Source organism: Lepus europaeus, chromosome 10, assembly GCF_033115175.1.
Source record: "Lepus europaeus isolate LE1 chromosome 10, mLepTim1.pri, whole genome shotgun sequence".
NCBI lineage: Eukaryota > Metazoa > Chordata > Mammalia > Lagomorpha > Leporidae > Lepus > Lepus europaeus.
Window position 1 is genome coordinate 84,194,883 of NC_084836.1, and position 19,178 is coordinate 84,214,060.

General features: G+C 47.0%; 1 protein-coding gene across 7 annotated transcripts in view; it reads left to right on the plus strand.

Annotated features, from left to right (window-relative positions):
- Positions 1-19,178, plus strand: part of KIF16B (kinesin family member 16B) — a 328,211-nt gene that overhangs the window by 27,277 nt on the left and 281,756 nt on the right. For all 7 annotated transcript variants that reach the window (XM_062203838.1, XM_062203839.1, XM_062203844.1 and 4 more), the window contains exon 2: positions 17,579-17,648. In XM_062203838.1, the coding sequence (XP_062059822.1) occupies positions 17,579-17,648 (70 nt within the window). The remainder of the gene's footprint in view (positions 1-17,578; positions 17,649-19,178) is intronic.

Here is a 19,178-nt window from a genome sequence, read left to right on the forward strand (position 1 = left end):
GTGGTGCCGGAAGCTGCCTTGAATTTCATATAATCCATAGACAAGGCGGTCTCTCCTGGTTGTCACGAGTATCAGGACACTGGGGATCCTGGAGGGGTGGATTGGATGGCAGGGATCTGGGCCTCCTGGAAGACACAGCTCTGGATGTGCAGGTGATGCTGGGTGAAGATTTGCCTCTGCAGAGTTTGTCATTCATTTTGTGCCCCAGGTCCATCCTCTTGACCTCAAAGCCCTCCTGAGGCAGGTAGAGCAGGCCAGGCTAGTCCCCATTTTATGGGTGGGTAGATAGGCTGAGTCGAGCTGATGTCAAAGCACTGGACAGTTAGAGATCTGGAAACCTAAAGCCTGGATTCCGAAACTCTCATCCACATTGCTGTAGTTCTGCGTGTGTGTGAAGGCATTTTCTTCTCTGCCAAGGATTTTGCTTGCGTGCTTGTACCCACCCCTTCCCCTTCCCCCCAAATCTGGATCCCTGCAGGTCTGTGTCATAGGTCATTTTCTCCTGTGGGCTTTCATGATGACATCTGGTTATGAGGTGAGCCATAGTTGTCTCTTTGAAACAGGTAACTGGGCAACTGGACTGACAAGGTCAGGACAGTGGGTCTCAACCTTCCTAGTTAATGGCTGCCTGCCCCCCAAGAGTCAGATTTGATTAGTTTGGGGTGCAGCCTAGGCATTGGGATTTTTAAAGCCCCCAGGAGATGCCTATGTGCTGCGGAGTTGGAGAACTGGGTTGGGAGTCCTTGCTAGGGGTTTATGTACTGGATGTGCACCAGGTGCAGTCCCCATGGATAATGGGCCTCATGCTGTACTCAGGTTGATGCTCTGGTGTTTCCCAGATGGTAGTAAACTGAAAATACACCGAGGTTTAGACCATGGCTTCTTTCACTGTTCTGTCTCTTTGCTGCTGTGTGTTAACAGCTCTGCTTGGAGAGCACAGGTGAGGAGTGTCCTTCTCTGTGACCAGTGTGGTCTGAAAGGAGTGAGAGCAGAGACAGGCAGGGAGTTCTTGTTCAAGCTGGAGCTCATTTAGGTACTGAGGAAAGCAAAGTGACCCAGCTTAGTGTTCAAAGAAAATCCTAGAAAGGAACTCTCTGCTGACCTTCCCTTCTCCCCATTTAGAAAAAATGTGATTGGACTTCCTTTTATCTTGCTTACCAACTCAACTGGAGTCATGTCTCTCCTTGGGCTGGCCTCCAATGCCTGGGCAGAGGTGAACCACTCATCCAACCCCTTAACTGGCTTTGCTTCATGGGCTATTTGTTGTCACCAATGTGAGGTGATTGTGGGCCGCTGAAAGGCAAAAGCCATGGTTATACTCCCCTGCAACCCTCACAGAGCCTCATAAAGAGGAGATGTATGTGTTTGCCCATTGATCTGTTCCTGCCCCTGGCCACAGTGGCTCTCTTTAATTTACTGTGTGAGTGAGCATTGCAAGCTTGCAACAGGGAAGTGATGAGGTGGATGTTGAGCTTGAGGCAGGAAGGACACAGTGTGCATTACATGTCTGTCGTCAGAACAACCCAACATGATTCCTAAGCGTGTAAAAACGAGTGAGAGAATTTTGCTGTTTCTGATAGCCTTCTCTTTTTTATCCACCATGGCCTCTGGATCAGGTAGAAAAGGATGAAGCATTTGATAAACAAAGCTTCTGAAGATCTTCATCAGATCAGTGGTATATATGGGGGTCTCCATTGCTGTCAGAGCCATCCAGAACATGTGGCAAAAGCATTTTCTAGATTTGCTCCATTTCCATCCATTTTGGGAAAGGATTGGAAATCTTAAAGTCAATCTCCTCAACTGGAATGTAAGCTCCGGGAGGCCAGGGCTCGGGTTGGTTTTGAGCACTGGTGTCTCTCAGGGCCTCAGATGGCACTTAGTGCGTGGCGGAGACACAATAAATTACATTTGCTGAGTGAACAAATGGGTTTTGCTCCTGTGATGGGAGTAAACACACAGACTATCTGCTCACTCAAGGCCTTATCTTGCCTACTTGCTTTTGTCACATCTTTCAGCAAAGCAATTATATGTTAGTGCAGCTCAGTAACTGTGGCAGTGTTGCTGCGCAGTGGTACTTTTTGAGTGGCCACAGGTTCTAGGTTTTATCCACCACTGTGACACAGGTGAGAAAACCAGGGCTCAGTGAAGTTACGTTGCGAAGCTTCTCCAAGTCAGAATGTCAGCCCAGGTCCTGTGAGGTCATTCGTGGCCCCACCCCTTCCTTCACCTCCTCCCCACCCCATGTGCAGTTGTTAAACCACTGTGTTTGGCAACATACATGTTAGGGGCTGTGCTTGGCCAAGAAACAGTTACAAGATGGTATCTTGAATGAAGTCTTTTGAGGGCAAAAGTCCAGTGATTTAGTGTGAATTTACACCAGTTTCTATCCCGTAGCTGGTATATTCAGATGGTGATATTATAAAAGAAATCCATGTCTATTTTATAGGCCAGTAGTTTTTTTTTTTTCTTTTTAAAAAAGATTTATTTATTTGAAAGGCAAAGTTGCAGAGAGACAGAGAGGGAGAGAGAAAAAGAGAGAGAGATATCAATTGATTGATCTTTCATTTGCTGGTTCACTCTCCAAATGGCCACAACAGCTGGGACTAGGTCAGTTTGAAGCCAGGAGGCTGGAACTCCATCTGGATCTCCCATGTGGATGGCAGGAGCCTAAGTACTTAGACCATCTTCTGCTGCTTTTCCAGGAGCAGTAGCAGGGAGCTGGATTGGCAGTGGAGCAGCCGGGACTTGAACCGGTGCCTATATGGGATGCTGATGTCTCAGGCTGTCACTGAGGCTGTCATTATTGTATAAGATAGAGATAGATCTGAGAAGAGAGTTGTAGTGACCGTGTCGGGTGAGGAGAGTGATTGCCTTTCTTTGTGTTTCCTGTGCTATAGTACTAAACTAGGGGTCTTAGGGTACTGAAACATTGAGTTAATGTCTGAACACAGGGAAACAAAACAACAAATAAGCAAATAAAAGCCATGCTAAGAGATGTTCTAATGTTATCTGCGCATAAATTCGAGACCACCTCTTTTACCTTCCACTTTTCTGAAATGAGTATGTTGCATGTGAGTTTGGGGCCAGCATATTGGAGAGGCTTGATCACATGTACATCCCTGATTTTCCTCTTTCCTGACCCAACAGGAGTCAGACAAGAGGTGCCCAGGCCGTGGTCCTGGAGCCAGTCACACCTGCAGATCGTGGGAAGAGACAGCTGAGTTTCTGACCTGGGAGTTAACGTCTGCCAGGTTAACTGATACTTACGAGGAAAGTGCATCTGCATTTGGAAGCTAAAAACATACACTGAACTTGAAGCATTTGTTTAACTTTAGCTCTTGAACTTGAGACATACTTTGTTCCCAGTTTAACTGTTTCATGAATTCTTTAATTCTCTTAAATAATTAAGGCCCTGAGTGGATACCTGGAACCACAGACAGTATTGAAAACTTGATACATACTTTGCTTTTTCCCATACGTATAAACCTAGATGTTAACAGCAACAATGAAATAGAACAATAATAATAATGTCCTGCAGTAAAAGTTTCGTGAATGTGGTCTCTTGAAAGAGTCAAGAGGGCCGGTGCTGTGGCTCACTAGGCTAATTCTCCGCCTGCAGCGCCGGCACCCTGGGTTGTAGTCTCTGTTGGGGTGCCGGATTCTGTCCCGGTCACTCCTCTTCCAGTCCAGCTGTCTGCTGTGGCCCGGGAGGGCAGTGGAGGATGGCCCAAGTGCTTGGGTCCCTGTACCCGCATGGGAGACCAGGAGGAAGCACCTGGCTCCTGGCTTTGGATCGGTGCCTGTCAACAAAAAAAAAGAAAGAAAGAAGGAGTCAAGAGAAATATCAGTGTTTTTGGACCACAGGTAATTGAAACCCCAGGCGGTAAAGGCACAGCCAGGGAAGACTGTGTAGATCGCTTCATTCACCCCGGTGCTTGCTGTATGTTGGGGCAGTGCTGGGTACCGGGAGGTATATGAACAGCCAGACTTCATCTCTGCCTCAGGGAGCATCCAGGCTGGTAGGGGAGGTAAACCTGCAGCCTGGTGCTAAATGGGTCTAATGTGGCAGCCGACCTGGTGTATTATGGAATGTTGCTTAGAAAACACTGGCCTGGAAGGCCTCTTAGAGGAGGAGACGTTTTTGTGGGCTTTGAAGGATAAGTCAGAAGGAGGAGATTGTTATAATCCAGGGTAAAGGGTCTGAATGAGCAAGGCCAGAGGAAGGTGTTTTTGAATCTTGCAAGAAGGAGTGGTTTGGAACAGTTGATGGGAGGGTTGGGAGGTAGATGGGGCTGGATGGGCTGTCTGTGTCCTTAACTAGTGCCTGGTGCATTTGGTGACTTGTGCCTGTTTAGAGACTAATTTTGCTGTGGATTCCTTAAATGTACTGACTAGCTCCTTGTGTTCCCATGGGAACCCAAGCGAGTGTCACTCCTCCCTTCAGGGGGATGTAGCTGAAATCACACTGGGGTGCTAGCTTTGCTCTCAGCACTTTGCTGTGGCTTTGAGTATTGATTGCTTGCTGAATTCTGGGAACCTTTTGCAGGGCTGTCTCTGTAATAGCAACTAGAGTAAGTCACTTAGCCTCCCCATGCCTCCCGTTCTCTAGGTGTAAGGCAAGGACATGGGCTCAGCATCATCCTCTCTTCTGAGTCCAGCCCTGAACCTCTTCTGGACTCTCCAGCCTTTGGTCACCTTGGCCTGCCTTGTCTCCCCCCTCCCCCACCCCCCACAATTCCCTATGGAAGTGTTACTGTCTTAAGTCTTGAGCAGTGAAAGTTAGTCCTATTGGACTTAGGGCTTGGATTTTGTAATGTATGAAATTCTTCCACCACCTACCAGCTTTTTCTCAACCAAGACCAAGGTTCCAGAACAGGTTCTAACACCCTGAGTAAGGCACTTGTTGTGTGTGATGATCTGACTTCTCTTCCATGCTTCTAGAATGGTTCTACTTGTGTGCCTTCTTTAGAGAAAGTGGGGGAATGGTTGCTCACACAATGCTGGTGTTCTGTGGTGCAGAAAAGGCCCAGCTGGAAATCAATGATCATGGCTCCAAAGGCATAGATAGTCCTATTGAGCAGCTTGGCTCTCAAATGGAGGCTGGATGGCTTGGGTTCCATTCAGAAGAAGGGACAAGATCACTGTCTAATGGAGACCATTGTGGGAGGAGCTGAGTGGAGGTTGGATTTCATGCTCACAGCTCCAGCTGCTCGCAGACCAACTAGGACAGTGACTCCCAGACCTGGTTGGACATCGCTTCTCCTAGGTGATTAGGAATGCAGATTCGCCAATTCTTGGGCTTTCATTTTGGAAATTCTTATTTATAAGGTCTGGGTTGGGGCTCTTCAGATGATTCTGTTGATAAATAGGCCTGGGGAATTGCTGAGCTGGCCCTGTTGTCTTATATACGTGACCACATGCATGCTCTGGGCCAGCGTCCTTTGCAGAGTTTCTCCAGTTGGGCTCCTTGCTATACTCTCATCCCTTTAATGAATCTGTGCATAGCAACTAAAGGGGTCTTTAAACATGCGAATGCAATTTTACTAGTGCAGTCTTTGTGTGGATGTAAGTCAGAATCTTAACCATTTAGCCAGTCTGCAAGGTTGGACAGGATTTGGCTCCTGCCTCAAGGCTTTTCTGATCTCATCTTCCATTTTGCTTCCTGCTCTTTTCCGCAGCTACAGTGGCTTTTTTGTTCTTCCCCCAGAGCCTCTGGCTGATTCCTGCCTCAGGGCCTTTGTACCTGCTGTTCTCTGTGGCTGAGTGCTCTTTCCAAGATTTCTGCCTGCCCTTGACCTCACTGCATTCAGGGATTTGCTGACAGATTACCCTTCAGTCTTTCCTGACTGCTTACCTTCTCCTGCCTCTGCCTGTCAGTCCTAGCCCCCAACCCACCTTTACTGCACCTACCACTATCTAAGTGGTATTATTTTTCCCTTTTTTTAAAAGGTTATTTTTATTTATCTGAAAGCCAACCACTGTGGAGAGAGAGAGAAAGAGAGAGAGAGAGAGAGAGAGAGAGAGAGAGAGAGAGATTGATTTTCCATTTGCTGGTTTACTCCTCAAATATTTAAATTGGCCAGGGCTGTAGCAGGCCAAAGCCAAGATCCAGGAACTCCATCCAGGTCTCTCACATGGGTGGCAAAGACCTACATACTTGGGCCATGACCTGTTGCCTCTCAGTCACATTAGCAGGAAGCTGGATTGGAAGCAGAGGTGGGATTCAGTCCTAGGCACTCCAGTATGGGATGTGGGCTTCCTAGGTGGCCACTTTATCTATCATACCACCATGCCTACCCCCATATATTTTTCTAACACCTCACTGAAATGCAGAATCCATGAGAGCTGAGACTTTGCATTGTTATTACTTTCTCCCTGCGCCAAGAGTGTTGTGTGATGTGTGACTGAATTCACTACTTTGTGGAATGAAGGAAGTACACATCTCCTGATGCAGTGTCTGACATAAGGATTTGTCTACCTCTGCTTAACTTAGTGATGATGCTGGACATCTCAAGGAACTTATTCTGTATTGAGACAGTTCTGATGGTTAGGCTGTTCTTCCATCAACTGAAAAACAAAGTTTCTTCTTCATCCTGGCTCAGTAGCCCTGCTAGTGAGTTGGGGTAGTAGTCAGTGCTGCCATGTGTATGCATCCCATGCAGTGTCCTTAAGGGAGTTGGGTAGGTGCTGTGCTTGCCTCCCACATCCTGCTCTTGTGGATGCTTCTTGCCCACCTGCTGTGGTGCTGTTGGCCCTGTCCTTGACCGTCAGTCCCCCAGGGATGGTATCAACTGCGTTACACCCTCCCTTAGGCAGCCCACAGTTTCTTTTTTTTTTTTTTTAACATTTATTTATTTATATATTTATTTGGAAGGTAGAGTTACAGAGAGGCAGAGGCAGAGAGAGAGGTCTTCCATCCTCTGGTTCACTCCGCAAATGGCTGCAACAGCTGGAGCTGTGCTGATTGGAAGCCAGGAGCTTCTTCTGGGTCTCCCATGCAGGTGCAGAGGCCCAAGCACTTGGGCCATCTTCCATTGCTTTTCCAGGCCTTAGCAGAGAGCTAGATAGGAAGTGGAGCAGCTGGACCTCAAACTGGCACCCACATGGGACACTGGCACTGCTGGCGCTCTGCTACGGTGCCGGCCCCACCCACAGCTCTTGACTGCTTAGCTCAAGGGCCTGGCCATCTTGGCCCAAGGTGAGACAACTCTGATGGGGCTACTGTCACTCTAGAACTATCTGTGGCATCAGCGAAGGCTGTCCTTAGGTTTATGTTGCAGCTCTGTTTCTTCTTTTCCCCAGAACACTCTGCCCCTTTTTCCTAGGTGTTGATCTCAAGGACACGTTTGTTGAACACCCCACATGCCAAATGCTGCAGGTGGTCCACTTTCCCAGGATCCCAACCCATAGCCTGTAACAGTTGGCTCTTTGCCTGACCTTTTAGCTTTATATGCTCTCCCTAGGCCAGAAAAGACAATGAATAGCTGAATCTCCCTCCCACGATGACTGTGTTCAACCAAAGATTTCATTAGCACGGGAGGCTCACGGTATCCATAAGGCTGTGACAGCACCATTCATTATCCAAGGCTCAACCATTGTGGTAGCCCAGAGGAAGTGCAGTGGAGGCCATGCCAGTCTTGTCAGCTGCCAGCTGAGGTTGGCGTTGGGTACAGGTCATCATACTGCTAACCTTTAGCCAGCTGCTGTGTAGTGAGCTGTGTTCTGAGCAACTGAAGTGAAGTCAAGATGACTTGCTGAGGAACTCATTCCTGATCATTTTCTTTATCTGTTTCTCCAGGTTTTTCCTTAAAACTGGAGCTGAAGGATTTTATGATTTCATGGGGAGCAACTAAGAGTACTCAGTAGTTGCAGACTGTGCACTGAGTTCTCCATAATCTCTTCTCAGGTGCTCAGGATCAGCTGGAAAGGATAAGGAACAGTAAGAATAGAGATAGTTTGGGGGGGGGATGGCCACCCCTCGTTGAGTTTGATGGCTGACTTGGATGGGGACTCCACTAGGTGCAGCGGGGCAGGTGTTACTGGTGCTCTGGGCTTGGCACAGGGAGGCACATGTGTCTGCACTTATCCTTGGAAGAGCCTGATGCATGCAGATGGCTAAGTGAGGGGCAGCGGTGGCAGAATTAGGAAGTGAAAGTCAAGTGTAACTATGCCCTTGCAATTACAGAAGAATTACTGGCTCTTTAGCTGAATTTCAGTTCAGCTGGATATCTTGTATTTTATCTGAAACTCTAATAAAGAGAAAGAGAGAGGGGTTGTTGGAGGGAGCAGAGGGAGTGAGTGACCATTGAGCCTCAGGATCAGGAATGCTCTGAGAGAAGGGCATTTGGGCCTGGTTTTCAGTGTTGGACATCATTTGCCTGGTGGTTGTGCAGAGGGAGGAGGCAGAGTCCATCAGGGCCTGAGGATGGCCGGAGGCCTGGGGACAAGATGCAGTGCAAGGCCACAGGGCTGTCCTTCTGCGGCTGGGCTGGGCTGGGCTGCAAGGAGAGGAGGAGGAGTCAGCCAGCCCTCATTTCATACCACAGAGGGTATGCACTCATCCTGGAGTATAAGAAGCTACCCAGAGTTCAAAGCATGGTCTTTTTTTTTGCCTTTTCATTGGCTAAATTTATTTTAATTATGAAAAAAAAAATCAAATCATGCTATAATACATTCTAGTAGTAAAATGGTTAACTTCAGTGTGCCACCCGCTGGCTCCCTGCTCCCACTCTCCCTGGAGGGACTCCCATGAATTCTCCTGGGAGTGTTTGGACTGCCTTGTGCGTCCGGATGCACGGACACGCATGTTCTGTTGGCCTTGTTTGTCTACTTACTGAGCCACAAGCTTGGTAGCTGTCTGCATGCTGTTTTGCCACTTGCTGTTTATTCCACTTTGAGTATTTCTTGGACTTCTTTCCATATTAGTCCAAATAGAGCTCATGGATTCTTTTTAAAAGTACATTTTCTAAACTTTTGTCATTGAGTGTCCAGCCACCAAAATGAAGGCAGTTGAATATCAGTTCACAGGCTGTAACTTCTAGGGTGGCTATGGGGATGCTGATTGCTTCAGAACCTGGGCTGAATAAGTCACTCCAAAGAGTTTTCCTGGCTAATGGTTCAGTTTGGAGGTCCCAGCGTCCCCCAATATAGCTGTTTATTATAACATGACCAAATACCATCCCTTGAAAGAGTGGGATCAATTTGAATTGCTGAATAACTTAAAAGCATATTCAAAATAGCTGAATTAGCATAGAGTTTTTTTTTTCTAATAATACTAATCACCTATCAGAATTGATATGATTCGTCTATTTCCCTGATTGGGTATTTAAAATCTCTCTACCCCCAGTATCCCCCCAACCTATGTTGGTCTATAACTGAGTATACTTACTCCAGCTGGTTCATTTGTAGCATCCTATGATCTAGTTTCCAGACCTTTCAAATAAATTACTTATTTATATGAAGGGACTATAATTGACTTTTCGGTTGAGAAACCCAATTCACCCAAGTGGCCAGGGAGAGACATAGTTCATTTTGCTCTATTATCAAATCAATGTTCAAATAATACTTTAAGATTATTTATTTTCCTAAATATAAGAGAAATGTCAAGATTTATTTCCCATGTTTCTTAAATGTCAGAGGAAGTTGACCTGAGGCCGAGGAACTTCAGTGCCTGGTGTTTTACAGTGTTCAGCTAAAGGCTTAAAAGACAAAATATTCCCTGCTGACAGCAAGCATTGCCCTTGTGCACAGCACACTCAGGGTGTAGATGTGGAGGAAACTGGTTCCTGGGCCTCTGGGTCTTCTGGTCTAACTGGAGACATGACAGCAGCAAGGATGAAACCCCTGTGAACAGGATGAGTGAGGCAGGCGCATGGGGAGACATTGTCTCCACAGGTTTCTGAGGAAGAGATGAGTCAGACCAGACCCAAGACAAGCCTTGCTTGAGAGTGTGGGTGTGAAGTGGTGCATGGGAGGCACTGGAGAGGTAGGGGCCAGTAGGAAGACCAGCATCGGTGGAGTCTGGCCATGGTCACTCATCCAGTCAGTCCAGCACACTCAACAGCCATTTTATGAGCACACCAAGGTTATAGGTGCGGTGTGAGGGGCTGGGCATGTAAATCCTGCCAGGTGTAGTTCTTACTCTGAAGGTCACGGTCTGGTGGGTGAGCCGGCAGGAGGGCCCTCTAACTAGGGGACAGAGCAAAGACTTTGGTGCAGGCTCTCCAGACGGTGTCAAGTCTGGGCTGAGCCCAGAGGTATGGCTGAGCATGGGGCAGGAAATGATGTTGGCATGGCATTCGAAGTTGGGCCAAGGGCCGGTGCTGTGGTCTAGTGGGCACCATATGGGTGCTGGTTTGAGTCCTGGCTGCTCTGCTTCTGATCCAGCTCTCTGCTATGGCCTGAGAAAGCAGCAGAAGATGGCCCAAGTCCTTGGGCCCCTGCACCCACGTGGGAGACCCAGAAGAAGCTCCTGGCTCCTGGCTTCGGATCAGTGGAGCTCCTGCCTTTGTGGCCATTTGGGAAGTGAACCAACTAATGGAAGACCTTTCTCTCTGCCTCTGCCTCTCTGTAATTCTACATTTCTTTTTTTTTTTTTTTTAAAGATGTATTTATTTTACTTGAAAGTCAGAGTTACACACAGAGAGGCGAGGCAGAGAGAGAGAGAGAGGTAGAGGTAGAGGTCTTCCATCTGATGGTTCACTCCCCAATTGGCCACAACGGCCGGAATTGTGCTGATCCGAAGCCAGGAGCCAGGAGCTTCTTCTAGGTCTCCCACGTGGGTGCAGGGGCCCGAGGACTTGGGCCATCTTCTGCTGCTTTCTCAGGTCATAGCACAGAGCTGGATTGGAAGAGGAGCAGCTGGGACTCAAACCAGCGCCTATATGGGATGCTGTTGCTTCAGGCCAGGGTGTTAACCCGCTGCGCCACAGCGCTGGCCCCTGTAACTCTACATTTCAAATAAATAAATAAATCTTTAAAACAATAAAAAAGTAGTTGGGTCAGATCACAAAGGCTTTGGTGAGAGTTGGACTTCATTCTGTGACTTTTGAGAAGTCACTGAAGGATTTGGAATCAGGGAAGCCTTATGGTGAAATGTGTATTTTGGACAGCTCATTCTGGTGTGGAAGGGAGGGGACAAAGCTGGTGGCGAAGAGGCTAGACAGAGGTGGTGTGGCCTCACTTGTGACAATGGCTATGGAATGGGAGACGTGGCCAAGGTTGGCAGGGGGTTGAATGGACAGGACTTGGCATACATGTTGGATAGTGGAGTAGGGGTATGGAGGTTTCATGGAGTGTCTGATGGACCCTGAAATCACCCGTGACAGTTAAAGGCCGCGAGGGTGCAGCGAAGGCCAGGAGGAGAACCAGTCTCCAGTGGATGAAGGGGCCTGAGTGGGGTGGTGGAGGGAGAGGATATTGGAGGCCTCCTTCTTCCTTTCTAATGTCTTTGAAACATCAGGAAGTTTGGTGACCCTCTTCAAATACTCCAGGAGATTATGCACCAAAGGGTTAATTTCAACATTTAGAAATTCCAGCCCTTGTGAAGATCACATGACTTTTTCCTAAGTGTATTCAGGGACTGAAGCAAGGTTTTGCTCTCTGGCTAAAACTCTAGCTGACATCTTTGTTAAGAATACTGAGAGATTATTTTTGGGATAAAGACATCTTTTTCTTACGGTTTCAGTTTTGATGCTTAAAGAAGGAAGCAAGCTAGGAAATTATTTGTGAAATTTTCTTTCTGGAACAGATGGCCTCTACCTTATTCTTGGTGACATGTGATTATTTTTTAAAATAACTTTGAGTTATTGGCTGCAACCTTAGACTGACATTGGGAAACAGTCTGGGGATAGAGAGGCCTAGAAATGGGTGGTTTGGCAGGGTGCTGAGAATGAGGGACCTGAGTGTCATGGCACCCTGGTGATTTCTTAGATCAGAGCGTGACAGACATATATTGCTCTTGGTGCAGAGCCAGCGTGCAACATGAGAGCAAAGGGCTGAGATGGTGTTAACTGACTTATGTTATAGCCATAGTCTGCTGTGCGACTTGAAAAATAAAACTTAAAGGTCAAGAACAAAGTTAGTGAGCCTCCCAGTGTAGGGAGTAGATAATATTGTGGAGTGTATTTCTTAAGATTAAGTGCAAGCCCAGTATACCGCTGTGGACTGGGTTCCTTGTGAGAACAGTGCTTTTCAAACTTCTACATTCATCAGAACCATTGATGGCTCTTGTTGAAATACAGCTTCCCATTCACTAGGTCCGAGGTGGGGCCTGAGTGCTCCTGTTTCAGACTCCCCTCGGGTCTGCTCCTGCTGCCGCCTGCCTGTTCAAGGAGCACATTTTGAATACGAAGGGACCCAGCTGAGGTTCCTGTCATTTGAGGCCACAGAGCTCTTTGAAAAGCTGCGGAAAGCTATGGATCCTTGCAACAGTGACCCTGATGCCAGTATCCTCACTCTCCCCACCACATACACCAGTATGTAGGGTTTCAGGGAGGTTTTAACTTTTGGAACTGATCCAACATCTTCCACTTTGGTTTTAGAAGTGGTTGACAGAAAGATGCTCGTATTCTACAACAGCCTTTCAGTCAGTAGCTCTCCTGGTGTTTTCATAGTGTAGATGTTAATTTAAACTAGGCAAGTATACCCGTATAGGAGACCCTGATGAAGCTCCTGGCTTGAGGTTGGCCTAGCTCCTTGTGCCCATTTGGGGAATGAAACAGCAGATGGAAGATCTTTCTCTCTAACTCTGCATTTCAAATAAATACATTAACTTAAAAAAAGCAATTAGAGATCTAGAAACATTAGGTTGGTGAGTGAGTGAGAAATGTCCCACTGTGGAAATGGAGGAGGGGCAAGAATGGCTTGCGGCCATGTGTGTATAAATAAATAAATCTGGTGTGTAGTCCTCCCAGGGGACAAACCAGGCAGGCCATGCCTTTGCTGCAGGAAAAGTCTACTTTTATGAAGCATTTGTTTCACTGCCATGTGAACACAGGGTGTCCCTGAGGATGTTCTCACTATTGGGTCCACAATGGGGGTGTCCAGGATTCAGCCCTGTGCACACTGGCTCGGAGATGTTAAATCAGCCAGAGTGTGAACCCACTGGGGCTGAATGGTGTTTCCTGCAGCATGCTCTTGGTTTTAATTGCCTGGGCTGGTATTGTCCTGCCTCTGTTCACTCTGAGGTGGGCAGGATGTTACCCCCAGCTGTGCTCCCTACATCTGAATTCTGTTCACGTAAATCCCAGGTATCCTATCATCTCATTTGCAAATGTTTCAGTAAGTTAGAGGATGTCTGAAAAGTTAGGATTTTTTTTTTTTAATCATGCTGATGCTATTAGCACACCTACAATATTAGTAATAGTCCTTAATATCATCAAATGTCTAGTCTGTGTTAGCAGTTTCTCTGCATACGTTATCATTTTTGAAAGTTGCTTTTTCCGTTCAGAAAAACCCACTTGGTTGATGTGAATTCTAAGTCTTTTGATCTGTAGGTCCCTCTTCCACCTTTTTATTCCTTGCAGTTTATGGTTAGGAATAAACTGGGTCATTTATGCTGTTGCCCAGACCAGAGCCTGGATTTGCTAATTCCCTCGCTGGGCGATCCTGGCCTGCTGCCACCTCCCCTGTGTCTCCTTGTGTGTCCCAGATAGGTGAGGGAGAGGGCAGACCGAGGCACTGGTGTTGGTGCTTGTCAGGGCGCACCCCATATGTGGCTGGAGGCTGTGTTGGCTGCCATTGTGGGCACTCCTGGGTGACATTAAAATGGTGGTATCTTTCTTCTGTCATTCCTCCCTCAGTTCTTAGCTTGACTGCCTCTAAAGGAGAAATTTCCCTTGATAGCTGTTTGGTTACCCTGTGATTATTTAGGAAATATGGATAAATATTTGATTCTTTTTCCACCAGTGAGTCAGTTTCTTTGGTTCTCCGAAGGGGGGAACTGAGTTTTTATTTTTTTTAATAATGAATTCAAATGCCTAAGAATATCATGTTCTGTTGCAGTTACTCTTCCTGGTTTCTTTCTTTCTTTCTTTTTTAAGATGTATTTATTTGAAAGGCAGTGACAGAGAGAATGAAGGAGAGGGGAGGACAGAGGTTTTTCTTTTCTTTTTTTTTGGACAGGCAGAGTTAGAGACAGAGAGAAAGGTCTTCCTTCCGTTGGTTCACCCCTCAAATGGCCACCCTGGCCGGCACGTTGCACCAATCCGAAGCCAGGAACCAGGTACCTCCTCCTGGTCTCCCAGGTGGGTGCAGGGCCCAAGGACTTGGGCCATCCTCCACTGCCTTCCCGGGCCATAGCAGAGAGCTGGACTGGAAGAGGAGAAACCAGGACAGATTCCGGTGCCCCAATTGGGACTAGAATCTGGAGTGCCAGCATTGCAGGCGGAGGATTAGCCTAGCGAGCTGCGGCGTCGGCCAGGACAGAGGTTTTTCATCTGCTTGTTCACTCCCTTAATGCTCATCACAGTCAGGTTGGTCCAGGCTGGGCCTCAAACACGTGGGTCATCATCCTCTGAATGCTGAGGTACATTAGCAGCAAACGGAACTGGAAGCGGAACAACTGGAACTCCAACCAGCACTCAGATAGGGGCTGACGTGTCCCAAGTAACTGTTTAACCCCCTGCACCACCCTTCTTGCTGTTGAGATGGTTTGACTTTGGCAGGTGGGAATTTATTTCAGTTGGTTTCTGAGGCCTTCGTGCCAGTTTTCTCCTGCTGTGGAGCAAATTGCCCCAAATGTAGGGATGTCCAACAGCATTTGTTGCCTCATAGTCTTTGTGGATTAGAAGGCCCAGATTGGTCATCCAGTTCAGGGTCTCTAAAGAGGCTGCAGCCAAGATATCAGCCTGCTCCACCACCACCAGCTCCTGGCTTGACTCGGGGAGCCTGTGTTGCCGACTTGGTTATGGCCTGCTGGTGGGCCTCAGAACCTTGCTGGGCTCCCTAAGGGCTTCTCACAGCATGGCACCATTCTTCTCCCATTGCCAGGACTCTAGAAAGAGAACCCAGCAGAATCAGCAAGATAGAAGTCAGTCTCTTTGTAAGTCAGTCTCTGAAGTGACAAATGTGCTGTGTTCTAGCTCTGGTTCTAGGCCCACACTCAAGAGGAGCTGTTCATTGGGAGCCTAAAATTTCCTGCCACAACCCTAGTCATCTCTCATAGCATTCCTGCTTTCTTGTTTGAGGTGATATTCCATGTATTTGATTTGAATCATTTCTCCAAGAAGCCCTACTTTAGTGGAGAGTGGTATTGAGGGGCTATAATTCAAGCCTAAAGTTCTAGATCATTTTAGTGGACACAGATAATGGGTTTGGGTTGAATATCCCTATCCAAAATGCTTGGGGCCAGAAGGGTTTCTGATTTCCAATTTTAGAATATTTATGCATAATGAGATTTCTTGGTGACAGAACCCAAGTCCAAATGGGAAATCCATTTATGTTTCATATATACCTTAAACACATACCCTGAAGGTAATTTTGTACAATGTTTTTGTGTGTGTGCATTTTGATTGTGACCTGTCACATGAGGTTAGGTTAGGAATTTTCCACTTGTGACATCATACCAGCCTTGAAAAGTTTTGGACTTTGGAGCATTCAGAGTTTCATATTTCCATATTTCCATTTTTTCCATGTGCAATAACATTCACTGTTTTCCATTCAGAGTCAAGATTATAGACTTTTACCTAACCTCAACAGTCTCATGTTTGAATTTCCTTTCAGCCACACAAGCTCAGCTAATGGTGACTCCAGGATGCCTACACAATCATTCATGCATTATCTAGCAATAGAGTAATGACATCTTGTCACCAAAAATATAATTTATGATTCTTTCTATTTTTTTCTCTTTAGGATATACCCTACTATATTTTATAGTCAAATTATTCCATACAGTCATAATTAAAATAGTTTCTCACCATGTGGTACCTTATTAGATTCATTCGGTTCCTCTTAGTTTTGAATTTTAGAGTGTTTTAAAAATAATTTTATTTTTGCATGCATTATTTTCAGCATTCTAAAAATGATCTACAGATGAAGTTATATCTATAGAAATTTAACTTCTCTTACTGTCTCTTCTACTTCATTTTCTTCTTCCTTCATAGGTAGTCTATTAAAACAGGCAAGGTTATCCTTTTTATTTTTAAATATAAGTGGTAGCATTCTATGTATATATAGTCCTTGCCTTACAGTGGGGTTATGCCCTGATAAAGGCACTGTAAGTTGGGAATACTGGCAGTTGACAATGCATTTAAAATACTGAATCCACTGCCCATAACAACTCAGCAGCACGCTACACTGTGGAGTGTCTGCTGCTCCCCTTGTGATGTCGAGGCTGGCTGGGAGCTGCAGCTCATCACACTGCCTGGCGTCAACAGACAGTATTGCATGGCACGACACTGGCCTGGGAAAAGGTCTAAATTCTGATCTGAAGTACAGTTTTCCATTGAATGCCTGTCACTTTTGTACCATGGTATAGTTGAAAAATCACAGGTCAAATCATGGTAAGTCCGGGACTGCCTGTGAGGTTGTCTGCACCTTGCACCCTCCATGTAACCCTGGCGGCCATGCTATGGCAATGCGTAGAGACCTTCTGGTTCCTCTTTCAATGGCCTGACACTCTGTTGCATAGATGAATAGTCACTATCCTCTTAGGAGTCTCTTGGATTCTGTTCTTCTGTTTTTTTTGGGAAGTGCAGTGGCTGAATGGATGTAGGAAGAAGGTGAGAGGAGCAGCTGTTTGACTGCTCCAGGTTTTCTCTTAGTTTTCATCCTGGGTGGAAGAGTAATGTGTCGTCGTCGTCGTCGTTGTCATCTTCTTCTTCCTTCTTCCTTCTTGATTTATTTATGTATTTGAAAGAGTTACACAGAGAGAGGCGAGGCAGAGAGAGAGCGAGCGAGGGAGAGAGAGAGAGAGGGAGAGAGGGAGAGAGAGGGAGGGAGAGAGGGAGAGAGAGGGAGGGAGAAAGGTCTTCCATCTGCTGGTTCACTCCCCAATTGGCTGCAACAGCCAGAGCTGTGCCGATCTGAAACCAGGAGCCAGGAACTTCTTCCGCGTCTCTCATGTGGGTGCAGGGGCACAAGGACTTGGGCCATCTTCTACTGCTTTCCCAGGCTGTAGCAGAGAGATGAATTGGAAATGGAGCAGCCGGGTCTCGAACTGGCACCCATATGGGATGCCGGAGCTTCAGGCCAGGGTGTTAACCCACTGCACTAGAGCGCCGGCCCCACTGTGTCTTTTTCTTCATAACTAGCTGGGTTATGGAGGGTGGTGTGGAGGCTTTTATGATGGGTCCTTATGGTTTCTGTCCTTTCATTTACTCTTGTATTGGAGTTAGAAATTCTTCCAGGTTTTGGCAATGTATAATTTGTCAGTGTTAGTTTTTGATTGTGGCATTTATTTTATGTGCCTTCATGTTTACGTGTGTTAGGGACCTGGGGGGAAAGCCATCCGGGATTGCTCTTCAGATGCCATGTAAAAGCAGAAAGCCCCGTATGTTCAAGCTCAATAAAACAAGTTGATGTTTTTCTTCTTTTTAAATAATCTCTCCTAACCAATACCACATTATTTGTGTTGCAGGGAAAAGGACTTGGAGGCCAAGTTCATTATTCAAATGGAGAAAAGCAAGACAACAATCACAAACTTAAAGGCAAGTAGTGACCTGGCCCTGCTGCAGTTCCAGGAGCCCCGTGATTGCTCTGTGGTTGGGGTGGCTTGTGGGTAAAGAGAGCCCCCTGCCATTCCATGCCTTGCCCTCCTGAGCTCACTGTGGTCTCCCAGTTGCCCCTGGGCTGGGGCTTGGTCCTGAAGCACAAGAGTAATCCCTGGTTTCCTGGGTCTGGAGGCCGTACCCAGGCTGTCGCTGTCTTCTGCAGGCTCTTGGATCTGGCCTCGCCCTGTGAACTCATCCCATGTCCTGGCGGAGGAGCCTCTGCCTGTTAGCTGCCTGCTTTCTCTGAAGCTGTGAGGAAGCTTTAGCCCTGGATTTGTTTCGTCTCAATGAAAATCATACTTTGTGATGCTTGAAGAGAGCCGGTATTATGATTGAAAACCCAGGAGATGAAAGATTTAAAAAAAAAAAAAAAAAAGCAGACGTTTCCAGGGTGACGAGTTACACTTTAAAATACCCTGTTTGTTTCTTTTGTCAGCACATGTGTTAAGAGTCTGGAATACTTTCAAAAAGAGGGAAAGTGAGGGTGTAAAATGAATAAAGAAATCACATCCTTTATGGGTTTAGCCCCTTCCTTCTTGTAGTCATTAACTTGCAAGTTTGGATTTCTGAGGGTTGCTAATCCTTGGCCATGGACAGATCAGTCAGTTCACGTCTGATTTTAATTTGGGTCTCAGAAGACCAGGGCACTTGGAGATGTAGTTTTTTTCTTCCTTTTTTTTTTTTTTTTTTTTTTTTAAACAGGCAGAGTGGACAGTGAGAGAGAGAGAGAGAGAGAGAGAGAGAGAGAGAAAGGTCTTCCTTTTCCATTGGTTCACCCCTCAATGGCCGCTGCGGCCGGCACACCGCGCGCTGATCCGAAGCCAGGAGCCAGGTGCTTCTCCTGGTCTCCCATGTGGGTGCAGGGCCCAAGGACTTGGGCCATCCTCCACTGCCTTCCTGGGCCATAGCAGAGAGCTGGCCTGGAAGAGGGGCAACCGGGATAGAATCCGGCGCCCCAACCGGGACTAGAACCCAGTGTGCCGGCACTGCAGGCGGAGGATTTAGCCTAGTGAGCCGTGGTGCCGGCCAAGATGTAGTTTCAAGGTAGCACAGCTTGATCCCCAGTGCCCAGCGCCAAGCAGTGCTCCTGTCTTCCAGCGGACCATGCTCTGGGTCATTTGCTAGGCCTGCTTTGTGCCCTGTGTCCTCTCGCCTGAGGAGTTTGTTCTGCATGGAATGTCTTTCTCTGCGCAGCGCCATCCTTGTCTCTCAGCTGTGTCTGGCCAAGCTCACAAAGAACCTTCCCTCTTTGGCTTCTGGCACCCTCTCCTTTCTCCCAGTCCTCATTGCTGACTCCCTGCTGTTGGGTCCCTTGTTTTAGCCTCAGGTGTGCTCAACAGTGCTTTGGTGAGAGACTCCTGGCCCTGGCTGAAGCTCCTTTCTTTGTGCATTCTGGAATCTGTTTTCCTCTTCTTGAGTTTTACAAACATCTCCTCATATCATTTCATGTATTTCAGTAACTAGAAC